At 34.4% G+C, this 13,904-nt stretch overlaps 2 protein-coding genes and 2 long non-coding RNA genes across 5 annotated transcripts; 2 read left to right on the top strand and 2 right to left on the bottom strand.

The window, feature by feature from the left end:
• The first annotated feature begins 2,887 nt into the window (after window positions 1–2,887).
• LOC140178267 (uncharacterized) lies at window positions 2,888–3,625 on the top strand. 2 transcript variants are annotated; one of them, XR_011870736.1, is made up of 2 exons: window positions 2,888–3,099; window positions 3,202–3,625. It is a non-coding gene; the product is annotated as an uncharacterized lncRNA (long non-coding RNA). The 2 variants fall into 2 exon arrangements; XR_011870737.1 differs by having other exon boundaries at window positions 2,927–3,122.
• Window positions 3,626–3,739: 114 nt separating this feature from the next.
• Window positions 3,740–6,108, bottom strand: LOC112741648 (serine carboxypeptidase-like 50). Its single transcript, XM_025790696.3, has one exon. It carries the CDS (start codon window positions 5,236–5,238, stop codon window positions 3,886–3,888), a length of 1,353 nt encoding a protein of 450 aa, XP_025646481.1. The 5' UTR covers window positions 5,239–6,108; the 3' UTR covers window positions 3,740–3,885.
• On the bottom strand, window positions 6,108–9,800 carry LOC112741645 (uncharacterized). Its single transcript, XM_025790694.3, has 3 exons — window positions 9,364–9,800; window positions 8,637–9,206; window positions 6,108–7,774 (listed from the first exon to the last, which is right to left on the bottom strand). Exons 1-3 carry the CDS (start codon window positions 9,598–9,600, stop codon window positions 6,581–6,583), a joined length of 2,001 nt encoding a protein of 666 aa, XP_025646479.1. The 5' UTR covers window positions 9,601–9,800; the 3' UTR covers window positions 6,108–6,580.
• A 2,423-nt stretch (window positions 9,801–12,223) lies between these two features.
• On the top strand, window positions 12,224–13,480 carry LOC112741644 (uncharacterized). The gene is made up of 2 exons (XR_003171548.2): window positions 12,224–12,760; window positions 13,170–13,480. It is a non-coding gene; the product is annotated as an uncharacterized lncRNA (long non-coding RNA).
• Window positions 13,481–13,904: the final 424 nt, after the last annotated feature.

The following is a 13,904-nucleotide window of genomic DNA, read 5'->3' as shown; positions in this document are numbered from 1 at the left end:
AAATTAGAAATCGTTTTTGGACCATTGAACCGGTTGAAAATTGGTCAGTCGAACCGAACTAGGATCCGGCTGGTTTTCTGAAAATTGATCTGGACACGTTTGGTTTGTGTTTAGGCTCAGATTGAAATCCACGAACCCTAAGTCCTTAACGTGCAGCAGCCAAAGCCATTTTTTAGTCTTCACCCTCATCACTCAGCCTCAGCCACTCTTCTTGTCCTTCTCCATCCAGCCGCCGTCGCAACTTCTTTCCCCTCCATCGCGTAGCCACCGTTCAAACTTCGAAGCTACGGTCCTGAACTCCGTCGCAACCTCCTGCCTCCGTCGCAACCTCTTTCACATCTGTTCTGAGCTTCCACCACCTTTGTATCGCCGTACTTCTACCGCGGTGCTCCTTTTTTGTCGCTTGTTCAAGCTTTCCTCAAGCCCTCGTTTCTGCTCCAGCTCGCTATTATCGTCACGCTTCGGCCTCTATTTTGGCTGAGCTTCCGCTGCTGTTCAGCCTTCATCTGAGTTCTCTCTCCTTCATTTGAAACCCTGAATCTCTGTTTTGTTCATTTTTTTTATATAAGTAATTTCTTGCTTATCTCTGTTTTGAGTTTTTTTAGGTTTTTTAAACCAATATAATTTAGTTTGTTCGCTCATGATTAATGATTTAATTGCAGACTGATTTTTATTATCGATGATGAATAATGAGCATTATTGAATATTATTGATTTGTTCTTGTTATGAGTAATGATTTTTTTAGGTTTCTCTATTATGAGTAATTTAGATTATTTTATTTTACAATCATTATGGAATTGTTCTTGTTGTTCAGATGTATTTTTTTATTTAATTGTTCAGTGTTGTACTTATTATTGTTGCTGATTGTTGCTATTTGTTTTTTATGGTTTTGATTGTTGATGTTTGTTTACTGATGTGTTTGTTCTTATTGTTCTTGATTGTTGTTATTTTTTTTTATAATGATGTTTGTTTGCTATATTGCTATTTTTCATGTTGTTTTTGTATAATTTTATGCTGTGTGTAACTTAATTTTTTACATTCTTTGTATTATGTTTTGATTATTTAATTGTTAAAGAATTGCTCCTAACAAAGTTAAAAGAGATGTTTAAGAGTAATGAAGGAATTACGATTTGGGAGTGTGTGATCCGTCAAAGTAGTTGAAGGTTCTTGACTATGGCTCTTGTCTTTTGATTTTGATGATTAATAACAAATTTTAATATTTGTCTTTGATATTTGGATATTTGATATTTGAATATTTATTTAGTTTGTTCTTAGATGACATTATAACACTTTGAGTGATGTATTACTTTTAATTTGAATAATATTTTAAGGTTTATGTTAGAATATAATTATGTTTTAGTGTGCTTATTTATACTTTATTTATTATTTTATTATAAAACGATTATTTCGATTGAACTACAGTTAGACCGATTAAACTTATAAACTAATAATTAAAGTGGTCCGATCTTTTGTTCGATTTTCAAAACCTTGCTAATTTAGTAATCAAAGAGACTCTTTTATTTAAATAATTATATAAAATATATTAATTTCTAAAATGCACATGGATGAAGAAGAGGGCAAAAATAGGCGAACTATTTCCGCTGAGGCTCCCGCAAAATGGAATCGACCTCCATCCCATGTCAGGTGAAGTGTCCGCGAAATGGAAGTCAGCATGTCAGCCCATTTCTACTGTGGCGTTCGCGAAATGGCTGGTAAGTCTCATGCAAAAATTAGAGATGCTGCACTATGCGTGTAATCGAGCCATCTGAAGAACTCATATTTAGGTATTAAATTTCGCTAGGGAGTTAATGGGGTATTTATATAATGTATACAATGAACTGTTTATTTGACTCAATATGAGTTAAAAATAAAAATTATCCACATTTATTCTCATTTTAAAAATACTGTTCATTTTTGTGTTAATTACTATTGTACACATTGTACCCCAATTACATTGGTTCTCTATACTTTTTCTTAAGTATTTTATTATGACTGAAAATTCAAAAGAATAATAATAGTCAACTTTTAAAAAACAAAAAAACAAAAAAAAGTTAATACCAATAAATACGAATAATAATAACATAAACATTTATAATTATTAAAACAATAACAAATATTTTTTTCATAACTATTAAAATGATAATGATCAACTTTTTTATAAAAAAAAGTATTTTAAATTAATAATAATTTCAATTTTTAATACATCCAAATACTAAAATTTTCAAATAAATATGCAGAAATGTAAAATTGGTCCAACTGATTAAGATATTTTTCAGCATTAATTCCACTATTTTTTAATTACAATAATAATTTTTGAGTAATTTATGTTAATAACTTAATTGGGAGCTAAAATTACGTAAATGTCCAGAATAAAAATTAGTTACACATTTATTCTAAATATTTATATATACAGGGTGGACATAGTAAAAAAAATTTTTGTATATTTATTTTAAAAAAATTATATGTATTATTTTTATTTGTATGTTTTTTATTTTAGTATTATTTTTGTTCGTATATAAAAAAATTATTTGTTTTACTTTATTCGATTTATTTTTTTTTATGTTGCCCACAGAATTCCCCAACCCAACAGGTCAAGGACTAATCCGTTGCGGATTGGAGCTCCATTTAAAGGTCTGCTGCTGACTAATGGGTTGTTGCATGCACAAAACGAAATTCGAACTCCCAACACTTACTTAAGCGTACGAGCGAGCTAACCACTCGACCAACCCAAATTGATTACTTTATTCGATTTATATATCTATTTAAAACATGCATTTAACCAATTTTTAATTAAGACATATGTATAATTTTAAATTTTTAATTAATTTGTTAACGTAAATTACCCTATTTTTTTTTTAACTCACAATCTCTCTCCAACGGTTTCACTCACACTACCACCAGTGGCTAAATTTCTCCCTTGCTGTGTTTTGGTCCCCTCCTCCCCTTTTATATTGTTTCACTCCTGAAACCTCTAAGCTTAGCCACCAGCAACAACCAAAGCATGTTCGTACAGAGACTACCAATTCGCGGGCGCTTTCAACGGGTTGGGCCATTTCGCTGGTGCCGACACGCGGATGCTCCATTTCGCGGTTGCCTCCAGTGAGTTGCTTCAATTCGCATGCGTCAGTCACTTCTTTCAACATGCCGGCTCCATTTCATATTCACAGTCCAAGGCCTGACATACTGGCTTCCATTTTGCAGGCACCTCACCTGACATGGAGGTCGATTCCATTTCACGGGCGCCTCAGCAGAAATGGCCCTGCCTATTTCAGTCATCTTTTTCATCCGTGCGCATTTCAAGAATTAATGTATTTTACATAATTATTTAAATAAAATAGCCGTACCAAACACACCTTGAAGAATTAAATAATGTAAATTAACTAGTTTGTTGTTTCTTTTATACAAGTTCAATCAAGCAGAATAATTTTGATATTCTCAATTTGGCACTGAACAAAATGTGCAATAGAGTCTCTAAAGATCTCTGAGAGATGTTGCAGGAAGTAGTGAACCCAACTCAATACTTGGGAAGTTTGTATGAAACCAAATTGAATATATATAGCGCTACTACATAAATGGTTACAATCCAAATTCGATCAAAGAATATGGAGCAGTAACTTTGCTACAATAAGTTGCACACATTTATAATTATATTCATGCAGTTTCTACAGATGTTGTTAAGGATGAAAATGTGATTTGTTTCAGCAAAATGACTAATATAGAAGCATAAATAACAACTAAGTCAACAAGAAACTCACTTCTAATAGGTAACTTAAATCACAAAGTTAACTTTTTTATTGGTACATAAAGAAGTGGAAGTTATCCCAAAACCAAGAGTTATTCAGTTCCTGCTAACAAAATTACAACACTTATGGTTCAATACTTCAATCACAATGTATTTCTTGACACATTTTCATGATGCTGCAAACTTTGAAACAAACCTTTTTCAAGGACCCAATCTTCAATCATTGCTTGAGATGTCACAGGTTGATCAGAAGGTAAAAGATGCCCTGCCCCTAACACCACAACATTAGTGAGTGACTTCCATTGTTGGACATAGCCAGCAAGCTCTCCGTTCACCTTCCATATCTTCCTCTCTGCATTCAAAAAATCCTCAATCCCTTCCCACTTCATCGTCTTCACCCACGCCTCGACCTGAACCACTCCATCCTGAATATCATGCTGACCTTGATATAACAACACCCTAGTGTTCCTCACCAATTCCTCTACCATGTACTTCACACTCTTCATCACATCAGCATGTAACACGGCGCCAACCACATCGCTGCATCCTTCAAACACAAGTGACTCATTCTTCACCCCTAAGGCCTTCTTAGCTTCGACATTGTTCAAGAATTTATCAACTACATCATCGCCATAGGGCTTTTTCCTTGTGTAATCAAACAAAGTAGCCAACCCTGTTACATTCCTCAACTTTCGCAAAACCACATTCCTTGCATCAGTTGCAGCGCTCCAATTCCCAATCTGCGCTAACCTAACTGCTTCCAATTGATCCTTCTCCAACTCATTCCTCTGCCTCTCATTGATCAAACCAATATAATAAGCATTAACAGCATGAGTAACCACTTGTGTAACAGGGTCAGTCAACCCATCTCCAATAGCCAAACCAGCCAAATTCACTCTCTTAGAACCGCGCAGCCGTGAATTCTCCTTCAATATATAGTATCCAATAGCAGGAACATACTTTCCAGCATAACTTTCACCAGTAATATAAATAGGACGGTTCTTGAAAACAGGATCAAGCTCAACAAACCTTGTTATAGCAGCAAAGAGATGCTTTGCAACACCATTTTGATCAGTTGGGATTTCTTGTGTTGTTGCTGCCACACTGAATCCAGAACCAATGGGGTTATCAAGAAAGAGGAGGCCAAAGATCCTGTTCCAAGCACCAGGGTTTGGGTGAAGTGTAAGGGGTGATTCATCAGTGAGAGTCCATGGTCCAAGCTCATAGAAGTTGCCAATCATGGAGGAGCATCCGGGGCCACCTTGGAGCCAAATGAGAAGAGGGGTTTGGGAGAGAGGTAAAGTTGAGTTATGAGCTTCATAGAAAGCATAGAAGATAGCAGAGGAAGATGATGTACTGACTGGGAGGTAACCAGATTTAGTAGGAAGAGCTTCTTTTGGGAATGGATTGTTTGGATTTGAAGAAGCTGAGAGTGAGACTAAGGAGTAGAAGATAAGGATCGTGATGATGGAGAAGAAGGGGGTAGTTGACTCCATTTGCTTTGTGCTCTTCACTCTCCAACTGTGCAGAAAGAGCAGTGTGAGGCTATTTGTTTGACTTTTTCAGAGATGGATCTGCATCTGCTCCTAGATTATCTACTTACGTGTCAGAATCAGATGCAATTATGCAAAAGAAAATAAAAATGATCTTTATTTTATGTCCTTCAACCTGCTTTATCTGTTGGTGGTGTTCAGCCTGAGAGATTCTTTCTCAAAACAAATCATCAATTAGCAACGTGCAATAAACATGTAACAATATAAAAGTTAAATTAACCTTAACACATTAATATTTTTTAAGTTTAAAAGTAACCTGTATTAACGTAGAAAAGAGAGAAATTGAAGTAAAATATAAAAATCATCATTTTGCCAAAGAAAAAGAAAAAGAATCTCCACCCCACAGGCTGCACCTCCAATTTCATCTGTTAAGGCCTAAGGGAGAATGTTTCACATAAGGTTAGGGTTCCCAGCACCACCCACACCAACAGGTATTCATTCCGCATCCGCTCGAACTCGATCGGAACGAGTTGGCAACCGGTCAACAGCGTGTAAGGCCAGAATCTGGCCAACTCTTTCTGCTCAGTGTCATTGAACTACCAATTTAATTTGCTAATAATACATAATAATATTTAATATTATAAAATATAAAAGACTAAATATTATGTTTGAATAAAACAATTTACTTTTTATAAATTTAATTAAATATAGTCAAGTTAAGAGATTTAAGATGCAAATTAGATTCAAATTGAGAGTTTAAATCCACAAATAAGAATAAAATGGAATTTAAATCTTATCCTATCCTATCAATTATCACCCCTAAATAGGTGTTAGTAGCTTTATCCCAAAATGAAATACTAGAAGAATAAATATTCTGCAAACATACCATCTGTTGCTTTTCGAATTATATCATGATCATGAAAACGCACATCAATCGCACCAAGGATAATAATTTGAACAATTGACTTTTGTTTAGTTATCTAATATCTATAACAATCAACAATCCACCATGCGAATAAGTTACCACACAAAAAAAAACAAGGAACAAAATTATTGAAATAAACTGTGATACTACATAAACTCTGATTGAAATATGTAATGCATCCACAAGAATGACAAACTCCAGATCCCACAAGAAAATTGCTTTTAAGTTAACTTCATATTCCAATCTTCCACTCACATGCAAAATCAATCAGGATCTGGTTTGTCGAGAAAAAGGAGGGCAAAGACTCTGTTCCATGCGCCTAAGTTGGGTCGAAAAGTGACTTGTCAGAGAAAGTCCATGGTTCCAACCTCATAAGGTTGCTAAGCATAGAGGAGCAGCTAGGGCTGCCTTGGATCGGGTTTAAGAGACCCTATTATCCTGAGGTTGAGATGCGTGTAATTGAGTCTCAATCGGTGGCTCTGGTTTGTATCCCATATCAGGTTTAGAGGCCTCTTCTGATTCAGGTTTTGATTCTGAAACCAAACCTTGATCTTGCTCTTGTTGCTTCTGCTGCAAACTTTGATTATCGTCCTCAATTGGATTATCTAAGTTAACCAGACCTTCAGCATGATCTTGTGATTGTAACTGCTCCTCACATTGGTTTGTGTTTGTGTCTAGCTTTATTTTCCGAGGCCTCCCTCTCCCCCTACCACTCCCCTTGCCTCTACCTCGACATGTACCATCACCTCTACCTCCGCTGATGCCTCTACCTCTACCTCTACCTCTACCCCTACCCCTACCCCTACCCCTACCCCTACCCCTAGAATTCTGCTGATCTTGATCATCTTTCTGTAGCTGCTTATCTTGATCATCTGTTTGCAGTTGCTGCTCAGAATGGTTTGCATCTTGATCTATTTTACGAGGCCTTCCCCGACCACAACCTCTACCTCTACCTCTACCTCGACCTAGACCTAGACCTAGACCTAGACCTAGACCTAGACCACTACCAGTGCCTCTGCCACTGCCTCTGCCTCTGCCTCTGCCACGACTATACTCCCTTGGGTTGTTTGCATCAGTCTCTGACTTACGGGGCCTTCCTCTGGGACGCTTAGCTGGACGATGCTCAGCATTTCCAGACACTGGATTCTCATATGCTTGATTCCCATGCAGCGGCTGATCATTATGAACATTCTCAGGAGCTAACATAGCTTTGTTTTTAAACATTGTTGGTTCCTTGTGCCTTCCTTGACCTGCAACTTGAACTTGAGGAGATGACTGCCACTGCTTCTTGATAATATTTACCTTGGGCTTTTGTGCATCAAGAATAAGGTCACGTAACGGTAAAAATGACTCCTCTTGATCGTCTGCAACTGGCATAGATTTCAGGTGCCTCCCTCTGCATTGGCGCTTTGGAGAATGCTTCTCAGGATCACCAGATATTGAGTTCCCATCTTGCTTTTGTTCAGGAACATCCAAAGAAGACATTTGTTGTTTCAATTGTCCTTCTGACAGTACACATTCTGAGCTCGGAAGATCAAGTGGCTTCTGGTAATCAATAACATTCAGCACAGTTGGGAGGGATGAACAAATTGTTTCTGGGTGCACTATGGAGTACTGTTGGCAACAAATTTTTAAAAGAATATCATCATGCCCGGCAACAAATTTTAAAAGCACATCATCATGCTCATAGTTACATGGAACAAAAAATAAGCATAAGATTATATTTCTCTGAATAATTTAAGGAACAAAGGCTGATGGTCAATAAGGCAAAAAAAATAGAATAAAACAAATTCCTGTCATGAAAGTTTAAAAAGAAATAAGGAATCAATGAACAAACATGTTTAAGAGGACTTTTAAATGTGTGGAAATTAAATCTTTTATATTGACCTATTAAAGGAAAGGTAATGATAACATGAAAGCTAGGCATATGATAAATTAGTTTTTTTGTTATGTTGACATTTTTGGTAGTTTACCCTTCTTTCTAATATTGATAAGGAAAGGACAAGGGTTGTCACCAAATGACCCAGAGTAGGGTTAAATTAGCCTCTACATAGTGGATCCAACCCTTCCAAGAACTCTGGGCAGAGTGGAAAGTTTATAGCACTAAGCTTCCCTTTATTGAAAACAGAAAGAAAGGCACAAATATATACGAAAGAAAATGCCAATTGTTCTCCAATACTGTCCTGTATAGGAAAGCTTCAAATGTCATCAAATTAACTCCAAGTACACATTATTAAATAATTTGACTTTTCTAGATTGAATGAAAGCATCGCAAATCCCAATATTGTAGCAGGGAAAGATAGGACACTTATCTTATAAAAAGCTTTCCTAAAACTCTCTAATCAAGCAAATTCTTGGATATAACGAGTAAACGAGCTCCAATAAAAGGGCACTAACAACTAACAGCCCCACCACATGAATGATAACTATCAAGTACCAACAGCACATGCCAAAAATGATAGAAACACCATAATACCTGATCCTGTGACTCCTGTGCTAGAGGCTCTGCTTCAACATATTGTTCTACAACTCCAGCCCCTTGTGATTTATTCTGCTCTCCAACCCTTTCAGCTGACTGGTCAAGTGCTTCTTCCCCCTTCTCTTCTGTCCATTTCACCACACTAATTGGCTCATTAGTCCTAACATCACCTAAATCATAAACCTGATGTTGTGCCTCATCTCTTCCCTCTTTAGGCTTATCACTCTTCTCAACCTCTTCACAGATTTTTACTCTTTTCCGCTTTCGCTCTCCACCTCCATCCATGCTATGCTGACTTCTCTTCTTTCCTCTCTTCTTCCTCTTACTCTTACATTCCTGTCTCCCCTTCCGATCACCATGTATTCCATCACCATCAACCTGTAGAACATATCTGCCACCCTCATTACACTCAATCTCCTCATCCTGGCAAAGCTTCTCTAATTGAATACCCAAAATCTTCTTATGTGCCCATGGCAAATCCTCATACTTCTTTACAATGAAATTAGAAATTTCTTCTTCAGTGGACCCTTTATTCTCATTTAGCTCCGATATTGCCCTATGTATCATCTAAAAAAAAAAAAGGCACAAAAGGGGGCGAAAAATTAAAATCGAAAGAAGAACAGCATGTGCATTATGATCATTTAAATTCCAAAGAAAATAAGACACTCAATAAGAAAAATAAAAAATATTGAAAATTTGGAGAAAAGTAGGGGAAAGGAGCTACCAGTGCATAAGGAGGGTGCGTGGGGGTGTGGAAAGAAGGAAACATCTTCTTGAGACGCTGCTGAATGAGAGAGGAAACATGGCGTGTTTCGAGGGAGAGGGAGGGGTTGGATTCAGCGAGCTGAGACAAGAGAGAGTCTTTGAGGTTAGCAATGATGCGGTTTCTTCTAGAATGTTCGTTGTCGTTGGGAAGAGATTGAGGTTGAGGAGGAGAATGAGGTTTCCCGTCTTCGTCCATGATTGGTGCCAGCCGTCAAGGGACTTTGATTATTTGTGTGTGTAAAGTGCCACAGAAGTGGCGAGTAGGGGCGAATAAAGGCCGAAGCGTGAACAAAGGCCGCGAACTAGACGGAACGACCAGAGGCGATGACGAGTAGTGACTGAGTGGAGGGGTGGAGGCTGGTGTTGAAGTGAAATTGAGTGAAAAGAAATAAAAACGAAGGAAATTGAGGTGAAATTTAACTTCTATTGGTGTGTTTGGACTTTGGATAGAAGAAAAATAAGATAAAAAGATATTGAAAGATAATTAATTTATGATTTAGTTTGATAAAATTTTTATTTTTTGAAAGTAGTTTATGAAAAATAATTTTTTAAAAATTGTAGCATTTGTGTTTAGTAAAATTAAATTAAAAATGATTTTTAATAAGCATAAATATTATAATTGTGTTTGGTAAAACATTTTTTAAAATTTAAAAAAATTATAATAAACATGTTTATAATGAAAAATAATTTATTTTTTTAAATTTTTAAAAATTTTATATAATATTTTAAAATAAAAAATTCATAATAAACATAAATATAATAAATAAATTTTTATTTTTTAACTTTAAAATTTTATATAAACATCGTAAAAAATTATTTTATCCTAAACATCATCATTAAAAATACTAAATTACCTAACTCAAATTTTAGAGACTAATAGTTTAAATATTTATTTGATTGTACTAATATAAATAGAGTTATCATTAGTCAATAATAAAATTTGTATGTAATCCAATGTTAGTACTGGATAAGTTTATTAGACCATTACCCACCTATATATATTGGCTCACTCTTACAGATTACAAAAAATGGGACACATATCTCAAATAAACAACTTTTATGATTATATATCTATATTTACATATGTATATACATGTTATTATAATTTTGACTAATGTTTATGCAAGGAAAATTTTATTATTAGTTTTCATAAACCAAGTCAAGCTCTTCACATTTCAAAGAACAGATAAAAAACAACAAACAAACATAATAGATCTACAGAAAAAATACAAAAACAACTTACAAAAAATAATATAAATTGATAAAAGTTCATTATCTAATACGTGATAGAGATGTATTTGTGTTGAAATTTGTGAAGATTAGGTTGAAAAATAAAAAATATATGAAAACTGTGTTAGAATTTGTGAAGGTTAGGATGAAAAGTTAAAAATATACGAGGATTTCAATGGCAATATAACAGTAGGAAATATGTGCGAAAAAATAAATAAAATTTGGAGTAATTACACAAATCAGTCCCCAAAGATTTTAGAATCGGACATTTTAGTCCCCAAGAAAAATTAATATACAGATCAATCCCCAAGGTTTTACTCCGGCAGACAAATCAGTCCCCAGTTCATTTTTCGACAGAGTAATTACCCTGATCAATCCCCAAATATTTTAAAAACGGACATTTTAGCCCCCAAAAAAACTAATGTACAAATCAATTCCTAACGTTTCTCTCTATTAGACATAATAGTCTTTCGTTCAAAAATAAAATAAAATAAAATAATTATTATTAAATAATATTGTACTATATTTTTTGTATTTTTAAAAAAAATAATGATAAATTTATTCATTAAATTCTTTTATATATATATATATATAGTCACTCAATAATAATAATAATAAATAAAATTATTAGAGATTATTTTACAAGAAATTCAAAGTTAAAACTATTTGATATTTTTGTATTTAATATAATCAAAAAATGTACTATTTTAAAAAATATGTTTGTATTAAAAAATATGTATTTAATATAAATCCAAATTGAAATATTTTCTTTTAATACATATTTTTTAATATAAACATATTTTTTTACATAGCACATCTTTTAATTATATTAAATACAAAAATATCAAATGGTTTTAACCTTGAATTTTCTATAGAATAATCTCTAATATTATTATTATTATTATTATTATTATTATTATTATTATTGTTGAGTGACAATATATATATAAGAATCTAATGAATAAATTTATCATTATTTTTGTCCAAAAAATACAAAAAATATAGTACAGTATTATTGTATAATTAATAATAATAATAATAATTTTATTTAATTTTATTTTTTGACGGAGAACTGTTATGTCTAACAGAGAGAAATGTTGGGAATTGATTTGTACATAATGTCCGATTTTAAAATTTTTAGTGACTAATTTAAGTAATTACTCTAAAATTTGATAAGTACAAACCAGCTTTGAAAAGCTCCCGCTTAGGTACTTTCAAAAACATCCCTAACTTTTAAAAGTCACAAACACAAGCACTTGAACTTTTTAATTTACTAAACATAAGATGAGGAACACCTCTTGAAAAAACTTTGCCAAACTTAGCTTATGTTGTTTGTTTGGAAGAAAAAATGGAAGAAAAAATGAGTTAAGTTATAGAATTATGGAGTGGAACGAATTTTTTTCTTCCGTTTTCTCGCTTAAGTTGGGGAGAAAATTTGTTGGTGGCCCTTTCACTTTTTGACACTGTTGTATATTTTCCTTGACATTTTCTTTCAAAAACAAACGGGAAAACTTCATAATTCCCTCCTATTTCTTTTTTTCCGTGTTGGAACCTCCCTATTTTCTATCTAAACCAATGTTCTGAAAATCGGTTTGAACTGTCGAATCGGGAACCGTTAACAATACGGTTCGAACAAAAGGCAAAATTGCTAAATTTAAAAACCGTAGTTGAACCACTGAATCGAATGAGAACCAGTCGATCAAACCGAACTGTGACCTAGCCGATTTTTAATATTTTGCCAAAAACGCTGCGTTTTGCCCACAAATCCAAAAATGAACCCTAGCCTTCAGTTTTCAGTCTTCACCCAGCCCCCACTGTCGAGCCTCCACCCTCCAGCCCTCCACTCACCTCTCGCACTCAGTTCCCACGCCTCGAGTCTCCACCTTGAGCTTCCGGCGCAACCTCCGTCCAGCCACTGCAGCCGTCGCAAGTTCCTGGAGCCAGCTTGGAGATTCGCACAGCCCTTTCCATCGCGAAGTCATCCGTGGAAATCGCAGCCACCGCCACCACTCCTTGCCGTCGCGACTGTCTTCCTGCCGGTGCCAGCTCTGTTTTACCCTTCCACCCCAGTCACTGTCCCTGTCGCCGCCAGCTCTGCATTCTTCCCTGTCTTCCACTAACCCTAGGTATAAATCTAATTTGTTGTAATAATAATTATTGAAGTATGATTAATTCTTGGTTCTAACTTCTAAACCTTGCTGTTATTACTTGAAGTATGATTAATTGTTGCTTCTACATTCATCATTTCATTCAGCAACACCATTCGTATACAGACCGGATCAACACCCATTTGAAGCATTATTAAATGATTTTCATTTTGTGATTGATCTTTCCGTGTATGATGTGTGTATATGTGAGGCATATTGAACCCAAAATTGTTGAGTTTTATAACTACAGCTTCTCTGAATTAACATGCTGATGTGTTCTTACTTCTTAGTCAAATGAAGATTAAGCTTTATTTTTTAGGGTTTTTGTACTCTGTTTATTTAGCTCTACTTGCAAGCTGTCTTACTTGTACTTTTCATGCTTCTGCAGTTAGTTAGTGAGGACTATTTCACACAAAAAAATATTAGTTGTTGAAGGACCTCACTGGAAAATAAACTTGTGTGGCCATTCATTGACACATTATTGCACAGAGGAAAATCCATTGTTGAAGGATCTCACATGTTTGGTTCTTAGGGAAGAAGATTTTGAAGATAACAACTTCTTTATGAGGATTTGGCTGAAGAAGTTTTCTAATATTGTTTAATTTTGAGTAGTATTTGATTGTTGTTAATTTGAAACTGACTTGAAACAATTGTAAGTATTATGTTAGCATCAATGACATTGTTTATATGTTTATATCATTAATGTTACTCATTGTTGATTTCATAGTGCAAAAAATGTTCATTTTTGTCTGATTCTGTGTGCTATATTGGGCGTGTTCAGGTTTTTACATGTGTTGGGCTTACAATAAAAAAAAAAAATTTGTCACATATAATATAATCATTATAGAGCAGGTCCAAGAAACCAAAAAAGATCATTATATATAATGTTTACAAGAATGAAAATTTCAATTTGTGCAGAATCTATTACTCTGTTACAGTAATGCATTATATTTAGGATGTTGTTTGTTGAGATTATTGGGTAGTGGGTTGCTGTGATATTGTGATTGGATTGTATTGTTATTGCTATGTTGTGTCTGTTCTGAAACTGATTAGTGATTTTCTAAATGTGAAATCAATCAAAAAAATTGATTTTGTGTTGTCGAAATTATTGCTAAAATGGGTT

Source organism: Arachis hypogaea, chromosome 14 (assembly GCF_003086295.3).
Source record: "Arachis hypogaea cultivar Tifrunner chromosome 14, arahy.Tifrunner.gnm2.J5K5, whole genome shotgun sequence".
Taxonomy (NCBI): Eukaryota; Viridiplantae; Streptophyta; class Magnoliopsida; order Fabales; family Fabaceae; genus Arachis; species Arachis hypogaea.
Note: the sequence above shows the minus strand (reverse complement) of the source record. Positions and strands in the feature narration are given on the sequence as shown.